This window comes from Schistocerca americana, chromosome 7 (assembly GCF_021461395.2).
Source record: "Schistocerca americana isolate TAMUIC-IGC-003095 chromosome 7, iqSchAmer2.1, whole genome shotgun sequence".
In the NCBI taxonomy this organism is placed as follows: Eukaryota; Metazoa; Arthropoda; class Insecta; order Orthoptera; family Acrididae; genus Schistocerca; species Schistocerca americana.
Window position 1 is genome coordinate 350,921,034 of NC_060125.1, and position 22,823 is coordinate 350,943,856.

The window sequence follows — 22,823 nt, forward strand, 5'->3', positions numbered from 1 at the left end:
ACGGGCATGTGCACCTTCCGCCGACCACTGGCGACAACATCGATGTACTGTGGAGACCTCACGCCCCACGTGTTGAGCAATTCGGCGGTACGTCCACCCGGCCTCCCACATGCCCACTATACGCCCTCGCTCAAAGTCCGTCAACTGCACATACGGTTCACGTCCACACTGTCGCGGCATGCTACCAGTGTTAAAGACTGCGATGGAGCTCCGTATGCCACGGCAAACTGGCTGACACTGACGGCGGCGGTGCACAAATGCTGCGCAGCTAGCGCCATTCGATGGCCAACACCGTGGTTCCTGGTGTGTCCGCTGTGCCGTGCGTGTGATCATTGCTTGTACAGCCCTCTCACAGTGTCCAGAGCAAGTATGGTGTCTGACACACCGGTGTCAATGTGTTCTTTTTTCCATTTCCAGGAGTGTATTAAAGAAAATGTGTCTTTGTGAATGTTATATTCTGCTGTTATCAGCCATCAAATAACTATACACTGAATAATAAAGTTTTGAAAAATATAACTCAAACAAGAATTTTTTGATTTTATGTACACACATGGCACATGTATTGCCTACGCAAAAGAGCTGAAAAGGAAAAAAGAATAATTACATTAGTGGAGGGACTGGGTCAAGCATATCACTTTGCTACATCTCAAGATCATTTCCACTGTATAGCCCATCTGTATATGCCTTCTATCTTTCAGCCTTCCAATTTTATCTTAGTATTGGCACACCATCTGAGCTCTGGAAATTCATACAGGTGCTTCCTATTTTTCCAACAATTCTAACATTTTTCATGGTGATTTAAAGTGAGAAGGAGCTGTACAAACTTTCCATTTATTTTACATGAGGTGACTTACTAGGGATTTGCAGACAATCTTCTTTGCTGGCTAGCTGGCTGCTGGAAAACTCTCTTGGATTTGTGTCTGTAGAATGATGCTAGGTATGGGAATATTTAAGCCTCTCTCTCTACTTGTGAAACAAGTAGATATGTGAACTTTAATTTTCGTCAACCAACGGTATATTTGGAATCCATACAGAATAAAATTCTCACTTTCCACGTACATATACGACTTCCAGTAAGCCACTCACTCCGTCCAATGTCAGAAACAAATTTAATTACATTTACAAAGGAGTTGACTTAAAAACCATGACTCTACTTCACATGAATCATAAAATAGATCTTGCCTCTACCAAGGCTGGATTAAGAGTTCACAAGATTACTTTTTCAACTGTTCTTCTTTCACATAACAATAGTCAATGACATAATAGGCACAGAGCTGCATAAAAGCTCCATGGTTCTTCCTCTAAAACATCTATGGATTGCCAGACAAGTACTTGTCAGCGCCGTTCGACCATTGTGCCTACTTTCTTCTCATGACCGACTTTAAACCTGCACACACAAACATGTGATGTTCAGTAGGTAGGATTTTACCATCCCACACTCGTATCTAGAATATCGTGTGTTAGAGATGGTAGAAGGCTGAGTGGTTCTAGAATTTACATAGAAATTCTTGAATCACTATATATCCCCCCCCCCCCTCCCCCCCAGATCGATAACACGATATTTTATACATAATCCTTATGCAACTAATATCACACATAATAACATTTTATATTTCAACAGTATACATTTCTTTCTTTTTTTTTTTTTTTTTTTTTTTTTTTATCTCCACATAGGTACGCCTGCCCTTTATACATAGTGAATACTGAGTAAGCCCCCCTTCTCCTTTCTGAGTAGGCCTCACGGTTCATTACTCTAGTATATATTTCTATGTATAATATAATTAAGTATTTTCTGGTAAAGATATAAATCTATCTTAAGCTTCACATTTATTCTTTAATACATCATTTACTCCCTAGAGTCTTCTTCTACTTATCAACTTCTATACTTTCAATAGATACTATGTCAACATATACTATTCATGTCCCACTATCCTTCAATTCATTAGAGGATTTATTATAGTGACATTTCTTATTGATCAGCATGATTAACGTTATCTCCTGCTTTCATTTTCTCTCTTTGCTCGTGCCTCTTTCTTAGTTTATATACCCCTTTTCTTATGTATATTCGATGTAGAACCATCATAGCTTCCTATATTTGTGTGCATATTTTTCTAGATGCACCCACATTTTCCCCTAAAACACTTGGCAGTTCTCACACTGTGACAGGCTTCCTAGTCTGTAATTGTATGTTTGTGTCTAAGTGTATACTTGTGTATATGCAGATGTGTGTTCATGTAGTCTGATTCTTTGGCTTTCTTATCTAAAGATAAGATGTAGGTTATTAGAAACCATGGAAATATGGAAGGACTTCAATGACAGAAGTTAATGAATATGGAAAGAGGGAAAAAATAGACAGGTCCTCAAATGAGAAGTAAGAAAGGAAAAAAATAGATATGGATGCTAGGATCGAAGAAGAGAAAGAAGATAGCCCCAAAGACAGGAAACCCTTCTCACCCACCTTCCCCAGGATCCCTACCTCTCAGGTACTTGAGTGAGATGCCGGAGGAGGTTCGGTGTTAAATTGTCTCCTACAGAATGGACTTGTCCGACCTTCACCGTCGAAGTCCCCGAAGGAAATACTAGCAACCCTATGGAAACTTCAAATGGTGAAGAATCAGGCTCATTTGTTAGTGAGGTGTGCTGTGTGTTTCGTGTTAGTCATGATTTATCTGTTCATGTAAATCATGCTCTTACCTATAATACCCACTCCTTTCAAAATTTTATACAAACCCTCCCATCTATATCACATCTCATAGAAAGTATAAAATACTCTATACAAAATAGAAAATCTATACACTAAGGTATAACAATTGTTCAGCTAGTCACATCTTATTATTCTTTCCATAAATATAATAATCTGTTCAGTTTATTTTGTCTAGATACCACGTTTTCTGTGATTTTCTTAAGTTGTCCTCTATTTTATAGTCATATTTAGTTTTTAAGCAATAAGACTCCAGGACAGTTCTAGATTTTAAAGGATAGATGACAGAATAGCTTAAAATTTTAAAGGAATTTTCTGCCGGAAAACTATTTTAGAAGAAACATCGAAAACAACTCGGGATCCAACGTTCGTCACTCCGCCCGTTAACTCAGAATGTTAATGTGCTTGGGGGATAGATGACACAATAGTTTAAGATTTTAAAGGAATTTGGTGCAGGAAGACTATTTTAGAAGAAACGCCAAAAATAACTTGGGATCCGATGGTCGTCACTCGACCCGTTAACTCAGAATGTTAACATCCCTGGGGGATAGATGATTCTGCCCAGGTCCCATGGATCTGATACAAACTTTTATTGTGCACTGTCAAACCAGTAATTTTCTTTAAATTTCTTTTGAAAGTCTTCCCAGGAAAAAAAAAATTCAGTATTTACTGTAACCCATTCTGAGGCTTCCCCGAGAAGGTACCCCACAGCAGATTTGATTTTCTTAGAATATTCCCAATTTTTTGGTAATGCTTGGTTAAACCTTTTTAAACGTAGGACCTGATTGAGGGAAAAAACAAGGCCATCGGAGTTGCTACCTTCTGGAAATGCTGACTGGACACGGAAATGAATGAATGACTGTATTATTCATAGAAACTTCTTATTTGCATTCCTTTTTTCCTTGTTGATTATCAGACTTACTCTTACATTACCACTGTTTGACTTTGTATTGGTATACCTGCATGCACCTGACTAGAAGGCCTGTTCATGAACACAGAAGCTGAATTATCAGGACTTTCACAGCACTGTGACTATAGAGCAACACATTTTTCTCCTTTTTCCTTTCCTTCTATCTCTCTATTCTTTACAAATCTAAACAGTATGAAAAAGTGGTGCTGAGAGGTGCCCACACGTGTATGAGCTGTGAGAATATATATATATATATATATATATATATGACCGGCAATCTTTGTTTAACATTTTAGAGGAACTTGGACTTGACTCCAAAACACTAAGGACGGGTATACACTCGCACACACACATATCCATCCACACATATGCAGACACAAGCAGACATATACAGAGGCCACAAACTCTTTGTCTTCAAATATGTCTGCTTGTGTCTGTATATTTGTGGATGGATATGTGTGTGTGTGCGAGTGTATACCCGTCCTTTTTTCCCCCTAAGGTAAGTCTTTCCGCTCCTGGGATTGGAATGACTCCTTACCCTCTCCCTTAAAACCCACATCCTTTCGTCTTTCCCTCTCCTTCCCTCTTTCCTGATGAGGCAACAGTTTGTTGCAAAAGCTTGAATTTTGTGTGTATGTTTGTGTTTGTTTGTGTGTCTGTCGACCTGCCAGCACTTTCATTTGGTAAGTCACATCATCTTTGTTTTTAGATATATTTTTCCTACGTGGAATGTTTCCCTCTATTATAATTATATATATGTGTGTGTGTGTGTGTGTGTGTGTGTAATTCTGTTGTGGAATAATTGTGTGCCTTACTGTTACAACCTCAGGAACATGCAAGTGGTGACTTGACAGAGAGAAAAATGAACAATACATCTGTGGAGAGTAAATATCTTGAAGGATCAGTTGAAGGTGGTGTGTTAGTAGAAAACTCAGATATCAGACAAGTAAAGATTGCCACTTCTGCTATTCCACCAACAACAGCCAAGGACAAAACATTGGGAAAAGATGAAGACTTCAAAAGCAAAACGAAAGCAACAATTGATAGTCTCAATAGAAATAAAAAGCTCATAACAGCAGCAACTGCAAATTACAGGTAAAACAGCCTTTCAATAAAATTAATCTATGCTACATTTCTGTATAAACTTTTAAATGAAAAAAATTAAGTTATCCACCCATGAAACTATATGTGCTGATCAAATTTGGATATCATTATAATTTTAACTGTAAGATATATCAAAGACAGTAAATTTGTATTATCTTTTCAAATGAAGATATTTGTATTATTATTAAAACTGTATTGTAATGTTTAGTTCCATATGCTGTTTTAATGAAAACTAAAAATGGTTTCCAGCAACTCATGGACAAGGATTCTGCCACTTACTAGCATCAAACCACAAACTTTCAACAAATCTGAGTCAGAAGATGGTTTTATTAGTAGCCAAGAAAGAGAGAAATATGTAGTAGCTGAAGAAAAGATGTTGGACAGTACTAATGATTCACAGGCTGAGTCAGCTAGAATAGAAAGTCTCTCTGATTCTTCTGGAACTATACATGAAGAGATGAAAATGATTCCAATTCCTATTTCAACTGTGATACCATCAACTATGATTAATCACAGACATGAAAGGTATTTATATTATATAATATAATTACAACAGGGAAAATCTGGAATGGAACAGCAGTATTAATTAAGATAGAATGCTACTCACCACATTGTGCAGGTATTGAACAGCTAACAGGAACATTTAAAAATGGACTGTCAGATACTTTTAGTTATCAGATAGTTTTCATAAAATGAAGAAGTGCACACATACTCATTCATAAGTGGCCAATTTAAACACACTGCCACTTTCCAAAGGCCTCACCTTTTGTCTTACCCACTATTCAGTGTTTCTAGGTTTTTAAAGATCTTGTCCTCGTGTCCATGGTAGAAACACTTTTTCACTTCAAATCCCACCAATCTGACTTGACCCAAAGCCAATACTGATTCCTGCCTCACCCAATTTACTCCTCCATCAACCTGTGCCCCCACCTCTTTCTCCATCCATTCATACATGCACATGTTCATCATCCAGTGACAACTTTCCAGAATTTCCTTACCTCAGACCTTGCCTAACCGCCATTCCTCAAATCCCTGAACATGAGAACAAGCCTCACACCTGTAGATATAACTGAGATCCACCACCTGAATACTGATCTCAACCTTTCAGTCCCACCTGCTACCAAATGCTGCACCACTGTTGTTATGAACCACAGGGATTACCTGGTTGAGCAACTCTGCCAGCTTTCTGAATCATCCACTTACAATCCCTGGCAAAGCAATCTCACACAACAAATCTCTGGCTTTGTTGAGCAACATATCAACTATTACCCATAACCTACCCACACAAAACACACTAACTATTTCTTCTATCAACTCTCCACACGTCCTGTCATTTTAGCATCTAGCATCCTGCCTATCACTGTCAGTGCCACCTCCCTCTACACCAATGTCCTCAATATCCATGGCCTTACCACCATTGAGTACTTCCTTTCCCAATACCAGACTGTCTCCACCTGCTCACTGTGATCAACTACATCCTCATCAATAAATATTTTTCCTTCGAGGCACCACTTAAAAGCAAATCTCCACCTCATGCATGACTCCATCAGTACCTCCATTCACATCAAATGTACCAACTACCAACAATATCTTCATTTTGACAGCTGCCACCCATTCCACACCAAGATGTCCCTTGCATACAGCCTAGCAACCCACGATCATAGCATCGGCAATGACAAGCAGCACCTCTCTAAATATGCTGAGAGTCCCACCAAGCCTTCACAGACTGAAATTACCCTCCCCACCTTCCTCAGAAACCAATTTCCCATGTTGTGTCTCCCTAGTCATCTATCATCCCCAATGGGTAAGTGTCATTGAAATTGTCTCTCATTTGTTAGGAAAATCTGTAATTAAAAACTCATCATGACTTTTTCTTCCAGCATTGACCATTTGGAAATACGGAAGCGTCCGATCTAACCCGTCGGCTTTGACTAATGACGTCACAAATATAGCAGAAACGACAATTCCAATATGGCGGATATAGAAACGTTGCATACGTATCACAAAGACGAAAACACATAGAAAAACAACACACACAAAGGTTTCACAAGAACAATCTGCTAACATTGATAGCAAACAAAGATAATAATAAACAAGTGGTACTCAAGGCCAGGCAGGGAGGGGGGGCTGCGCCCCCCCCTGACCCCCCCCCCCCCCACCAAAAAAAAACTCCCAACCTAACCTCGTATTCAGGGTTACGCTACAGATCAATGTGTAGGTCAATCAAAAGATAAAAAAAAGAAACAAATAAAAAAAAAGAAAAAAACAATATTGATTCATTAGACATAACGAGTAGCGACAAAACATATAGACCATAAAGATTGAACAATCTAATGGCAAACTGATAAAAGCCTCATAGACGACGTTAAAACAAAAAGTACAGTAAAAAGGTAAACTATATATTACAGGCCCTAAAACTCCTACTAAGGTAACATCAACGAGGCAACATCTACAAACACGTCACACTCACAAACCAAACTCCGCGCCGTAATGACGTCACACACCACAACACCCTTACGTCACGAGTCAAAGCCGACGCGTGAGATCGGATGTTGACCCGACCATTTTCATGTAGAACTGTTTTGGTAACTTCATATTTGACTTAAATTCTTCAGAATTTCCATTATGCAATCTGTTAACTGTTGCGATCATGTCCCAAAACTTTTGTAATGGTTAATATATGTGAACAGTTCTGAATGAAAAAGGAAGCTGCCAATGTTTGGTGGGACAGTCATTTTTTACAACATAATTAGTTTTGATACCTACTTTGCAACAAGGCATACCACAAGACAAACCACTGCAGTTTCTAAGCATATAAGTTGCTCAACAGTTAGAGTATATTAGTCTATACTCTTTTGAATGCATCCTCTTCTTTCTGTTATGGATAAATTAGTGTTTGATTATAATGTTCGGTCTTGTTCATTAATATAATCTGCTCCATGCAGTTCCCTCCATCCAAGTTGTCTTTTAATATTTCAGTTGTGAGTTATCCATTCAAAATCTTTCCTAAACTTGATCCATTTATATCCACAGAGTAGACAACTTGAAAGCTGAAACAATAGTTCATGCTGTAGATGAACCTGAGGAAGAGAGTAACACTTCTGGCAGCACTAATGTGTCACCAGTACCTGCAGTTTTACTGCAAGCAAATAGTGGTGGATGCGAACTCAACAACACCTGTAATGGAACTTCAGGTATGGAAAAAGTGGTCAGTTTTTAATCATAGTTATCTATGAAATGCAGTGAATATAATGCACTGCACTAGAAATTTCTGTTAATAGCTTTTATGAAAATATACCATATTTACCCCAATTGTTTAACATTATATCTAATCTAAGCTTATGCCATTTTGATAATGTTGTTGTTCCAGTCATCAGTCCGAAGACTGGTTTAATACAGCTCCCCATGCCACTCTATCCTTTCTGAGCCTCATCTCTGAATAACTGCTGCAACCTACATCTTTCTGAGTCTGCTTACTGTATTCATCTCTTGGTCTTTCTCTATGATTGTTACCCCAACACTTCCCTCCAATACTAAATTAGTGGTCCCTTGATGTCTCACAATGTTATCTATCAACCAATCCCTTGTTTTGGTCAAGTTGTGCTGCAAATTCCTTGACTCCCCAATGCTGTTCAGTACTTCTTCATTAGTTACATGATTGTCCCATCTAATCTTCAGCATTCTTCTGTAACACCACATTTTGAAAGCTTCTGTTCTCTTTTTATCCAAACTGTTTATCATCCATGTTTCACTTCCATACATGGCTACACTCCGGATAAATACCTTCAGAAAAGCTTCCTAACACTTAAATCTATATTTGATGTTAAGAAATTTCTTTTCTTTATAAATAGTTTTCTTGCCATTGCCAGTCCACATTTTATATCCTCTCTACTTTGGTCATCATCAGTTATTTTGCTGTAACTCTTCAGGCTTTCCCGGCGATCTAATGACATCTTGGGTTGTCGGGTGTTCTGCCAGATATTAGCGTCGTACTTGCACAATATTTCAGTCATGTAGCTTGTAACCTTCATCAGGTGCGACCTGAGACCAGTCTCAGGTCACACCTGATGAAGGTTACGAGCTACGTGACCGAAATATCGTGCAAGTACGACGCTGATATCCGGCAGAACACCCGACAACCCAAGATGTCAGTTATTTTGCTGTCCAAATGGCAAAACTCATCTTGCTTTTATTGCTGTTCATCTTACATCCTCCTTTCAAGACAGTCCATTCTGTTCAACTGCTCTTCCAAGTCCTTTTCTGTCTCTAGCAGAATTATAACATCAGCAAACATCAATGTTCTTATTTCTTCCCCCTGAACTTTAATTCAATTTGATAATACAAGCAGAAATGAAATAAACAATAAGAAATAGTTTACACCAGTTTTTATCATAATATTAATTTCATGTGGCTCACTGGCCTGGTGTTAGTCTTTCAATTGGACACCACTTCAGCAACATGCATGGACCTGACCTACCACAATTATCCAATTGGGGATAGGGGATCTGCAGTTTAAAGTAGAATCTGAATGACATGTCATTTCTGGTTACTCCTTACATGATTGAGAGGTGAAGACTGGATTAAAACGCAGACTGAAAAATGTAAGGTCTGACTGGGATTTAATCATGCTACCTCTTGGTAGCCAGTCAAGTGCTTTACTGCTAGACCACCAGGCCCAATAATAATAATAATAATAATAATAATAATAATAATATAATAATGACTGTAGGATTATCTGGAATGATAGTTTCATCTAATGAATGAGAGAGGAAAAAAGAGGCAATTTATTATATGCAGGCAGCACTAAAGTTGGAAAGCCACTCGCCTCCACCCTCTCCCCCACCCCAAAATCTTGGTTGTGACAGATGGCTCTGTCTGTCATGAAGTGTGAGGTCCAGTTTAGGTTTAAAGTTTATAATTTGATTGTTGATTGGCAAAGCAAATGAATGTGACTGACCTGTAGCATAACACAATGAGTTATGTTTGCGCCATATTTAAATGCACCTTGCCATACTTAATGTGCTTTCAGCTATCAAAACTAAAACTGTGTTGTGAAGTCAGAAAGCATTCAGTCGATAATGGACAGGTCTCTGATGAGTATTTTGATACATGTTACATACATATATTGTGCATAAACTATGACAAATGTGAGGAAGGGATCTATTATGTAACTTTCACCAATATTTGGATGTTTCTTATTTATAATCTTGCTTGTCACAAATATGTTGTTGTTTCTTCAACATATGTTCCAATTACTGAGGTTGTGGTTATGGAGAGCCCTAAGAACACAAGGTTTGTTTGTTTGTTTACATACATAAAAGATTTCACATCTGTATTGACATGAATATGTGACAATATTCCTTCATCACTTCCTTCCAAAAAGTCATCTATCCACTTCTTTTTCCATGGTTGTGTAGGACTTGCAACTGACACACCTCCTTTCATTCTCATCTTACCTCACGATTAACGTTGATAAAATTGCTGCACAAAACATGTAAGTATGTCACTGGTCCCTACCTAGAATTTTACTGTCTCCTGAAGAAACATACATTATTGTTGAATATTTGCCCAATTGTAAAGTCAGTTTACATCCAGCAACAAATGGATTCAGGCAAACTGCAGTTTGAACATGGCAGATATTCATAAAGAGCTAGGTATGCAACTTACTCTTTTGTGGTTGACAGCATGATGAAATTTGCTGCCCAGTTACCTCTCTCCTCCTCACATTCATCCTAGTTGTCAGAAAAGCTGGTGTCACTGTTCCCGCTCCAAATCTTCCAAATTCTTCAAAATAATTTTGCATGGGATGTCAATTCCCAAAGCTTCATCTGTAAATGTAAGACAACACTTTATTAACCTACTAGCTGACAGACCCTGCTTTGCCTGGTTATTCATTTTGACAATCTTCTGTTAGAAATGAAAACAGAAAATGAACTGTGTTTGTAGTGAAGTATAAAAAAAATTATTTTCCATGTATTCATGTAAACACCTTTGAAATTATGAAACAGTAATACAGAGAAATATGCGTAATATCAAATGTGTAAGTACAGTATCCAAATTAAGATATATGATCCCAGACAGTTTCTGCATGCTGGGTTTAAGTTCCATCCTATGTTTACAAAGTCATTTTCTAAACATTTGTATGGAAATGCATTTTTGTAGCACTATAAATGGCTATTGTTCTTGCCTACAGTCATTTGCATTTCACAGTTGAAAGCTATCAAAAGCACTGCCAGGTATCAGGGAATCAGGAATTTCCTTAAGGTGACTCGAATGTAAATTAGTAGTAAAGAATAAATGTATTAAAGCTTCATGCACGAGGCAACATTTTTTCACATATCTCAGTGTTTGAGACATCATATCTCTTGAACTGCATGTTGTACAATGATATATTTGTATAGGTACATTCAGCCGCATATGTGTATACTGTCAGTGAAATATGTTCTGATAGTTAGCACCAAAAGAAGTAATAAATTTAAACATCTTGCATGATGTGGCAGTTTTTCATGCAAGTCATTCTTTATGAGTTGACATTGCCTGATCCATGTGTCATCCAACAATAGCACATGTGGATACTTTTGTAAAACCTTGTCATCAGTTTTGTAAAGGCCTTGTTGCTACTGCTGGGGAGGCCGAGTTGCCACTGTTGTTATGGTAGGCTGAGTTTGTGAGTTTGTGAAACAGCTTTTGGGGAAGTACCCCACTATTACAATTTCTCCCAGCAACTATTACACAGGTGGGTTCCAGGGTCAGGTAACAGAGTAGGAGAACAAAGGTTCTACAACACTCCAAGACATTAGTAACAAAGACACGCAAAAGAGTTAAAAGGGCTTTGCTTATCTTTGTGCGAATAATGAAGTTTGCAGTACTACATGTAATATAACACAAAAAAGACTCTCAGTGGCTAAGTGCAAATAATCATAGGTAAACTTTAAAATACTTAGCAAATGCAATTTACAATATCTGTTCAATTCTAAGAGTTCACTAAATGACGTTCCCTGTGTAAGTCAGCCCTGGACAATGATCTATAACCAGGTGAACTAGAGCTGCTCTTCTATCTTCCAAGTAGGCTTCTGTCCGTTGTCATCAAGTCATTGGTGGACTGCATTCAGTTGACAATCGGCCGAGGTGAAGTCGATATCTTCATCCTCAGTGTCACCCTTGGCGCTGGTGGAACTTGCACAAATGGCGAGTCACTATGGTACTGGCACCAGCTCATATCTTCATGCCTGTGGTGCTTTTTCCCAGGCTGTGTCTTGTTAGGATGACATAGCTCTCCTTCCCCCCCCCCCCCCCCCCCCCCCCCAAACCACTGCACCGCTGTCACATATGGTCGAGCACCATACTACCAGTGGGGGGGATGCGTGGCTGTTGGAACCAGTGTTGGAGTGACAACCGGTGCTGTAGCCAATGCCAAGTCACTGCTTGCACCCCAACAGCTGTCCTGAGACTGCAAGGGAACACTGGCTGAAAAACAATGCAGAGGGCGCATCCCAGCACCCACAGCAGGGCATCTACTTGATGGCGTGAATCTGCAGTGGCATCTTCCTGACTGGAGGCCCCTTGGTAGGCATCAGCGTGGGGTTGACCCAGTGGTGATGGCAGGGCAGGTGTTGCTGGACGTTGGCTAGTGGATAGATATGGCATCAGTTCAATGTCCATTAACTCGAGGTCCGGAAACAGCATTGCATGACCCCACTCTGATGGATGGCACTCAGGTAGCATCGACCAGGAAGTCCAGGAATCTGTGAACATACAAGAAGTGCCAGAACTTTGCCAGCAACTAGGGCAACTTTGATTTAGGTGCCATTTCTGCAATCCATCAGAACCTTGAATCTGAAACATGTGTGGATCAATTGAACTAGTAATGACACCATGCTCCCATGACTTATTTCTGCCATAGATTCTGTAAAACACGGGTTGGCTAATCTGATATGTTGGCTGACTGGAGTCTGCAGGTGCTGACCACAGTGGGGGATGGAGCAAATGCTAGAGTGTGCTTTAGTGTCACCCATGTAGCAGTTCTGGGGGCAAAGGGCCATTGCGGGGTTGGGAGTAATAAGTGTACAAGAAGTTTGTCCACTTGCTGTTTCAACATGCGAACAAAATGGTCAGCTGCGCCAGTCAATTGTGGGTGGAATGGTGCTGATATGAGATGGTGTGTGCCATTTGCTGTACAGAAATCTTCAAATTCTGCAGAGACAAATTAAGGTCCGTTGTCCATGACAAGCAATTCTGGCAGAACTTTGATGCAGAAAATGAACTAAGGTGCTTGCAAAGTGGAGCAAGGGAACAACAAAGGGGACTTTACTATATGCATCAACAACTACTAACCAGCATGTGTTCCAGTAAGGGCCAACAAAACGTACAAATGCTGCCAAGCCTCCTCTACCTTGGACCACTCAAAAAATGTTGTGGAGGGGCGGCCTGATGTTCTGCACACATCTGACACTGTTCAGACATCCTTTCTATTTGCACATCCTAGCCAAACAATGTGCAATGTCTGCATGCTAAATGATTTGCCCAGACAGTGTCAGTTTCGTGCACATCAGTTTGAAAACACGCTGCTTCAGAAGTGTCAAAGTCAGCATCAGCTCCCATAGGTAGACATGAGAGAGCATCTGCATTTGCATGCTTAGAAGTGGGCTGATATATGATCTTGAACTGGTAGTTGGAGAGAGGAAGAGCCAATTGTTGCAATTTCTGAGCAGTACAAATAGGAATTGGTTTGGCCAGATTGAAGAGTGACTGCAAAGGCTTGTGATCAATACAGTAGAGGATCTAAAACTGGGTCTTATGGTATCAGGTGTCAGTCACCAGAAGCAAACATTGTGGGGGACACAAAATAAGGAGCAGTGTGTTAGAGACATATACTTGTAATCTGTTTATGTTCATAACAAACAACTACTTGCTGTTTAGATTTTGGTTGGAATACCTTGAAAACAATATTCATTTGTGTATGAGGTGACCATGGTGCAGTTTACCACTGCTTACAGTTTATGAAGTGGCGCCTCTCCGCCCTTTTAAGTTTCACTATGTACTTCTACATTACATTTTTCTTTTTGTTTAATGAGTGGGTAATTTGCTCACTATATTAGATATAAGATTCTTCCAGTATTTCTCTAGAGTCTTATGGTTACATGCTATATTTCAGACAAATGACTACTTACATTTGGAGATTTTTAGGTATTTTTTTAACAATACATAAATGTATGTCTTATAGAAGATAAGACATGTTGATATTTTACATTTATTTGTCTTCACTAATATTTTTACCCAGTTAATTACATTTGATTGAATAAAAGGAATTGATAACAAGGATGGAAACAATGGATGCAATGACATGGAATTATATCTGCAAAAACTGCACAGACACACTGACTCCACAATGTACTGTATATTTTGACTAATAATGTCTGCTAGACGAGGACACAAACCTAGATCTCTTGTTTCTTTCTTTATTTCTTCATTTTTCCCGAAGCAGTTACCATAAGTATTATGTACATGATGAAAAGTGTTATATAAAAGAAAGTAAATGAAATGAATGTTTGATGACAGCTACAGACTTGGCTGAAGACTTTCATTGCCACTGATGTTTCCAGCAGAGGTTCCGCCCATGGGGTACATGAGAGTGACACCATTGTGGTAATGGAGTTGGAAGAGGAGTTTGATTTACCCTGCCAATTGACATACATCATTTGAATGATGATCCTTCACCACCCCTATATCCCCAGTGGATCTATTCTCACATACCCTTTTGGAGAACCTCTGGTGTAAACATCAGTGAAAATGAAAGTCTGAGTCAGATCAGGAAGAATGCTCACACGGTTAAGCCAACTGTGCATGAAAAGCCAAAAATCTGAGTCTGAGTCTGATTCTGGTAAAAATTATTTATTTGTCATCTGATATTCATAGTATTATTTTATGGATCATTTGGCCATTAGTCTGTCTTTATATGATATATCAATTATATTATGAAATTTATTTTGGAAAGCTGTTGTGAAACACAGTTCATCACTATATTGTTGGATGTTAATGCTAATCTGCTTAATTAGTTGGGCTGTGCATGTTGCTCTTTATCATTACCGGTATACTTTCAAGATTTGATTTTTATGCATCTTTATTTTCATGTCTTTTGTTTTTATTCAATTTAATACTTTATTACAGCTGAAAATTACATATGTTAATGGTTGTGACCAGTAGTAATTAATGACCATTATATATTTAAAAAAAACACATTCAGAAATGGTGTCTGTCATGATGAACTGTACTATATTAATTTTGTTAAGAAATTAAAAAATCATTTTTAATTTGCATCATTATATGGAAGAGTCACTTCTCTTTGAAATGTTCTTGCTTGTATGTAAGCCTTAAGGAAAGTATTTAGTGTGATGTTAACATATGGATGCATAAATCTGTGCAGAGATTCATAACAATGGACACATGGAATTGTCCCCAACAACCATTGTTTTTGAAACTTCTACCACTGCAGTAACATCTATCAACACTGGTTCTCCAATTGCAATAAGGGGTGAAATAACAACACCAAGTGGAGATGAGAACTGGACAGTTTCAACTATGCCAGTTGAAAAGTCAACCGTGCCAGAAACAACAGAAATAACTTCAACAGGTAAATATAATTATGATTGTAAATATACACTGTGTGGCTCATACTAAAGAGAAATGTTAAGAAACTACAATGGAACATAGCACAAGCAAAAAGTAGACGGATGACATTTAAAACAATTGTGACTGCAAATTCAGCAGATAGGTAGTCAGATTGGAAATCACTGAGAGGAAATCCTGTAGAGAGAGAGAGAGAGAGAGAGAGAGAAAGAGGAAGAAAGAGAGAGAGAGAGAGAGAGAGACTGGGAGGGGTGGGGGGGGGGGGGGGTGAGGGAAGGAATTGTTACTAAATACATAATTTCCAGCTAGTATGAATATAGATGTTTGTATTTGTAATAACCTGAGATCACTTTCATCAAAAAAATCCTTGTGTTTGAGACATGTAGCTCTTTTATCTTATTTGCAGAAAGTTATGGATTTGTTTGTTAGCTCATCCAGAAGTGATTACTGTAGCTTATCAAATTAAAATGGATTTCACTAATGAAACATTACTTATGTCACTGATTTTGCAAAGTTGTTGTTTCTTTATTTAAGGCTTCATAAACCTGTATATGAGCTTAAGTGGACATGTATGGACTTATACACCTTGCAGATATGCCCTTCACATAGCAACATACCCGTTTCAGGCAAAATAACATTCCAGTTCACAGACAAAAACTATGTAAGGGACATTAAACTAAAAAGTCTTTAGTCCATATTCAAATGTGCAGTAGCTGTACAGGGTGATTCAAAATGTTGTGCACAAACTGAAGGAGCTGACTGAAATACAACAACTTTGGAATAGCAACTTATGGTCCTTGAAGTAATCCTGAGCCAATGAAAGCCTTGGAATGTCAGGAACAGCAAGGATAATCAATGCTTACTGACCTTAAGTTCAGTAAAGATAATATACTGTCTAATGGCTGTATTTAGAACAGGCAGTACAGTGGTTCTTTTTGTTATTCATTATATATCATCATATTTAACTAATCATGAATCCATAATTATTTTCTGTTTCCTATCATGCTATAGTTTATCAAATTTTACCTTGTTTCCAGCATGTGCTTATTGAAATATATTTTTTGTATTTGTTGTTGACTAACATGACTCTTTGTCTGTAATTTTCAGATTCATATATGGACACCACTATGTATACAACAGTACAGCCAGAAGCAACATCAGGTCTGATCTCAGCTGCTCCTTCAGTGATCAAAACTGTAGATAACTCAACAGAGAAACCACAAGATACTCCTCTGACAACAGAGTTTTACAGCATGACCACAAGACAGACAGACAGTGGTAAGGATGAAGCAGTCACATTTCCAACCACAGAGAAGATGGATGATGTGGTAACAACAGTGACTACACCGATACTGGTGCCAACAGAAAGGGAGACAACAACTAATAAAGAGGGGAGCCAATGGCTTTATGGAGATCAACCACAGGTTTGATGATCAATCAATTAATTAATTTGATATGTAACACAACTAAAAGTGTAACACAATTTTTGTCAGTGTTAGGAAACATTGAAAGTTGTTCCTAAAATGTCCACCTCCTTAGCTGAATGGTCAGCATATCTAACTGCCATGCAGGGACTCAAGTTCAGTTCTTGGCTGTGTTGGAGATTTTTTGTGTTCAGGGATTGGATGTTGTGTTATCCTCTCATCATCATTAACACACAAGTCAACCCAATGCAGGGTCAGCTGGAAAGACTTGCAACTCGGTGACCAAACTTCTCCAGATGGGGACTCCTGGCCACCAGTGCCTTACAATCATTTCATTCATTTTTCAAGGCATTGCTAAAGTGGGAAATATTTTGACTGTATTTGACTTGTTGATTCATTCATTACTGGTAGCAAAATAGTGTTTTAAACAATATCAGAGTTTTGTGAATTGGATAAACCCACTTCAAGTTGTGCCAAATGAAATTGCTTTTATTGCCAAAGAAGGTTGAAGAGGAATGTACAAAATCCAACAACTTTTGGGAAGTTCTGAGATAATTTATTCTTTTTGAAAGTATAAAATTCTGAGGAAACTCATTATGAGCTCACTGCGATATGTGAAGACTACACCCTAAAATATGACTCTGCAATTACAAGCATATACAATTTTACTGGACTACTCTTTTGCATATCCGTGTTAAAGTAAGGTGAAGCTATCCACAACCCTAAGTTTCATTTGAATGCTGCTATGATTTACTAATCATGGTTCTTTTGAAAGTGGTGTGCATTTGCCTTTTTCTGATCTTTGAACTCAATTACTGATGTACTCTGAACCATGGAGACAATTGATTTTTTTTTCTCATTAATGAATTATTTCTAGTGATGAAAAAAAGTAATATGTGACAGAAAAAATCTTTGGGCTAACTGGAGATGGTACTTCAGCCCTTTGGATTTGTTGCTTGACACTGATCCATAGAGCCATCAAACTACTCCCTTACTAGAGTACAAAATTCAAACTGGTGCTCCCTATAGAGAAAATAGAAGCCAGAGCAATCATTTTAACAGAAAAAAATAGAGAGCAACTTCATTAAGAGCTTATTATTGTGTATGGTGACAGTGTCACAAGGTGTAACTTTGTAAGTAAGTAACGAAAGGGTTTCTAGTGTGGGAAAATACTCCTGAAAGATGAGCCAATAGTGTTGGACATCTCTCAGACAGGACCCAGGAACTGTCATGCAGGTGGAAGTCCATGCCCTTAATGACCACCACAGTTCAATTGGGTCATTAGTAATGAAGGTGTAGATTAATCGTCAGCTATAAACTTTTAGATATACCAAAGATCTCCATTTGGTAAGCACAACATTTGCTCACCTCTGGGGAAAAACAGCAGTGATAATAAGTGGCAGCCAAAATGAAGGAGCTCCACTAGCCTTATCTTGGTGGTGTTGTATGAGTGCATGATCATCATGAATCAATATTGATTGTAATTATGACTTTAAGATCAAGTAGCAGATAAAACCGTGAAAAAGTTAAGCAGAACATTAATGAAAAATGTGATCACAGATATGCCTTTTGGAAGGAAAGGTTGGTTTATTTTTTAAAGGGGGTAGAGGGAAGCTTACCATGGTATACTGATGTCAGGTTATGTCAGTAAGTGCCAGACAGCTATTGTAATATATTACCCATCCTCCTTATTCTAGCAATGAGCCACCTTGTGACTTCTTTCTGTTTCCATTTCATGTATATTTCCGGGATGGCAAAGTGACAAGAGGAGTGGACAATTTCTCCTGTAGACAAAATGAGTTGTTCAATCACAGTATCCTTTATTTAATCCATATGTAGGACAAATGTGCCATTTCTGTGATGAACATGTGAATAAAGACTATCTTATTCTGGAACCATGACTCTTGATTATAAAATCATTCTTTCACAGTGACAATACAAACTTCATGACTGCCCCTTCTATAACAGCATAATGGAATAAATGTGAAGAGAAAAACTGTATTTACATCACACCCATGTAAATAAATTGTAATATATATTGTCGCTCATGATACTTTCCCGACAAAAGTAAATTCCTTTTTCTAGACACTAAGTGAATTCACTCATTGTATAAAACACAGATTCTGTAAATATAACATTATAACATCTAAAATATTAATTATTAAAGTGGTTTTCCTTACAACTTTGCTTTCATAAACATTTGGTCACTGATCCCACTTTGAAATTTGAAACAATGTAAATGTATTATTTCTTTGGACATCTGAAGTAATTAGACCTCTCAGACAGTGTTAAAGAAAATCAATTTTTTACAAAACTTTCATGTTGTAGGAGCTTTGACTGATTTCCAGTTATCATCCTGTCCTCATTTCTTCTTCTTCTTTTGTTTCATCCTCTTTGGGGTATGCTGGATCAATCATTTCTTTGTGCAATGTTCTTTTCTTAGGGCCCAATATTTCTTCGTTCTTTCTAATCTTCTTTTCCTCTCTTCTTCCAATTCTTCCAAGATGAAGAGTTTGGACTTTTGCGTAGATTTGTCTTGGAACCTTATGTTTTCATCTTTAGTAATTAATTTAGCTGTTCGATCAATACGTGAATTTTCTGAAATCTTTTATTCTACTAGGTCTTTCTCAGTTTCTTTAAACCAGTTGAGTTTTGTTTTGTGGTTACGGAAAAAGTCAAAGATTTGTTTCATTAATCTGAGGAGATAATCATAAAAATTTATTCTCCTCTTTCCCACAGTATCTGAAAGTTTTTCAATTTTCTTGTAGAGAGTTTCATTTTTGATGTAAATAATCTTATTGTATTGAAATTTTGGTCCTACAATTTTTCTTAAAATTTTTCTTTCCTTTAGCTCAAGTTTCTCCATTTGGCCTTTGAAATTCATGTTTAGTGTTTCTGCTTCTTACAGTGCTTCTGGCTTAATCACTGTCTTGTAATGTGTAATTTTGGATCCTCATGAAAGGTATTTTTTGATGTATTTATTTTTTGTTAGTTGGAAGGCCAATTCGGGTTTATTTATTCTGGATTCCATTGCTTTGCTTTCCCCAGCATTCCAACTAATCCAGTCCCTGAGATATTTGAATTCTTTTACTATTTCAGTCTTTTATTCTTGAACTTTGAGGTATTTACATGAATGCTTGATGTTTGTCAGTATCTTAGTTTTTTCAAAGGAGATGTGAAGACCAATTTTAGCTGCTTGTTTCTTTAGTTCAAGCGTTTGCTCCCATGTTTCTTCCATTTTTTCAGCAAACAGGGCCATATCATCTGCAAAAGCAATGCAATTTACTTTAAGATTCTTCTTTTTGCAACACAGTCTTATACCACTCTTAATATTTGTGTTCCATTCTCTGACTAGTTTCTCAAGCACACAATTGATCAGCAATGGTGCACTCCTGTTTTTATTTCAAAGGCTTCTGATAATTTGCCCATAAATTTAACTTTCAAAAATGTATTTGTAAGGGTCACTTTTATAATAATAGCTGTTTTCTTATCCATACCCATTTCTTCCAGGACGATAATAGAGATTCTCTATCAGTCAAATCATATGCTTTTTGAAATCAATGAAGGAGATTACATATGTCTTTGCCTTTGATTTTTGGTATGCCATGAGGTTTTTGAGGTTTAGTATTTGTTCCGAACATGATCTACGCTTTCTAAAACCTCCCTGATATTCCCCAATTTGTGGGTCCAATTGCAGCTCTGTCCTATTCAAAAGGACTTGAGAAAGAATCTTGTATGTTATATCCAGCAGTGATATTCCTCTGTAATTGTTGGGGTCTGTCTTCAAACCTTTCATGTGAATATGGTCGATCAGAACTGTTCTGCATTCTGTGGGGATCTGTTCTTCTTTCCAGATTTTATCGAAAACACACTGTAGGGATGAAAATTGCATTTTTGTCAGCTTTTTTCCATAGTTCGACCACTATTTGGTTTTCTCCATACGCTTTGTTGCTTTTAAGTTCTGAAATGGCCTTCTGTAGTTCTTCAGTCGTCAGTGGATCTGAATTTGGCTTCTCGAGGTTATTTCGGGTGGATTCAAAATTTTCAAGGATAGGTTCACAATTCAAGAGTTTCTCAAAGTAGCCTGCTAGTATTTTGCAATTTTCTGCATTATTGTGAGCGATGGTCCCATTTACATCTCAAAATTGGAGGGTGGATGCTTTGTATCTTGATAACCTTTGTTTGAAAGATCTGTAAAAGCTTCTTATGTCATTTTTAGTAAACTCTTCATCAATTTGGAGGAGAGTTTTGTTTTCATGTGTCTTCTTAATCCTTTTTATATTTTTATCTACTGGTTTTCTAACTAGAATGAAATTCAGTCTGCTTTCTTCTGTTTTCTGTGATTGCCAGTTTTGCCATGCCTGTTTTCTTGTTTCAGTGAGGGCATCACATTCCAGATTCAGATCATTTAGCAATAGAAAAATTCAATTTCAGACCTAAAAAGTATTTAGGACCTGACAATACAGATATACTCGCAATCTTCTTCAGATTGGATACCTTCTTACTGGTACCTGGCGCTGGAACGGAACCAAAAGTGCCAGAAATATTCAACAAATCTTTGTAAACCAGCATACGTCTGCGACGTTCGTCGGAATTAATCTTACGCCTAGACCTACAATTAAGAGACAATGAACCATAAGGTACTAAATAAGAACCCTCACTAATAACAATAATTTCAGACAAATGTACAGTACGAAATGCCAAAACTTCATGAGATGTAAAACTTTCCAATCCAGTTCTAGAAGCATCATGACAAACAACAGCAGCGAATGTAATCCAACCATTACCTATACTACTTGATTCAGATGATTTAGCAATAGAAAAATTCAATTTCAGACCTAAAAAGTATTTAGGACCTGACAATACAGATATACTCGCAATCTTCTTCAGATTGGATACCTTCTTACTGGTACCTGGCGCTGGAACGGAACCAAAAGTGCCAGAAATATTCAACAAATATTTCTACATCATATCTTTTAGAATAACAATAATACACACTCAATTCACAATGACCAGAAAATGTTTTGTACACTACTCTACTCGTTGACTTAGCTGTAGGTTCAAATCCACTCAATGCAACAGCAACTTTAGGTTGATTCTTACTCTCAAAATACGGATTAGCACAATTCATGCGTCTCTCCATTTCATCCAAATTCTGAACTGATAAGTCTTTACTAATTTCAACAGAATTTTTAGGACGTAAATAATGTGTATATGTAAATTTGCAACGTCTTGGTGATTTCCATTTAATATATGGTGTGCTCTGAATTGCTAATGGAAATAGACCATGCTTATGATAACATGCCACAAGACATTTTTCAAATAAACCTGAATGTTCAAGATCTAAATTGGCTGACGTCCGCGTGCGCTTGGATCATGAGCTATAAATAGCTGCTGATGCAACCTCGCGCATTCATTATATGAATAGCATTATTCGAGAATGGGTCGCCGTTTTGGATATCGCCATCGCAGACGTATGCTGGTCTACAAAGATTTGTTGAATATTTCTGGCACTTTTGGTTCCGTTCCAGTGCCAGGTACCAGTAAGAAGGTATCCAATCTGAAGAAGATTGCGAGTATGTCTGTATTGTCAGGTCCTAAATACTTTTTAGGTCTGAAATTGAATTTTTCTATTGCTAAATCATCTGAATCAAGTAGTATAGGTAATGGTTGGATTACATTCGCTGCTGTTGTTTGTCATGATGCTTCTAGAACTGGATTGGAAAGTTTTACATCTCGTGAAGTTTTGGCATTTCGTACTGTACATTTGTCTGAAATTATTGTTATTAGTGAAGGTTCTTATTTAGTACCTTATGGTTCATTGTCTCTTAATTGTAGGTCTAGGCGTAAGATTAATTCCGACGAAAGAATTTATATTTGGTCAAAAATAAGTGGTACATCTAATATGGAAGATTGTGAATACAGGGTTATAAATACAAAATCAAATAGGGGTAATGCAGGAGTAGGTTTAATAATGAATAAAAAAATAGGAGTGCGGGTAAGCTACTACAAACAGCATAGTGAACACATTATTGTGGCCAAGATAGACATGAAGCCC

General features: G+C 37.7%; 1 protein-coding gene across 1 annotated transcript in view; it reads left to right on the forward strand.

Moving 5' to 3' along the window:
* Positions 1–22,823, forward strand: part of LOC124621817 — a 524,408-nt gene that overhangs the window by 470,052 nt on the left and 31,533 nt on the right. Inside the window, exons 8-12 of the mRNA XM_047147256.1 lie at positions 4,441–4,706; positions 4,965–5,240; positions 7,749–7,909; positions 15,139–15,345; positions 16,449–16,765. Of these exons, the coding sequence (XP_047003212.1) occupies positions 4,441–4,706; positions 4,965–5,240; positions 7,749–7,909; positions 15,139–15,345; positions 16,449–16,765 (1,227 nt within the window). The remainder of the gene's footprint in view (positions 1–4,440; positions 4,707–4,964; positions 5,241–7,748; positions 7,910–15,138; positions 15,346–16,448; positions 16,766–22,823) is intronic.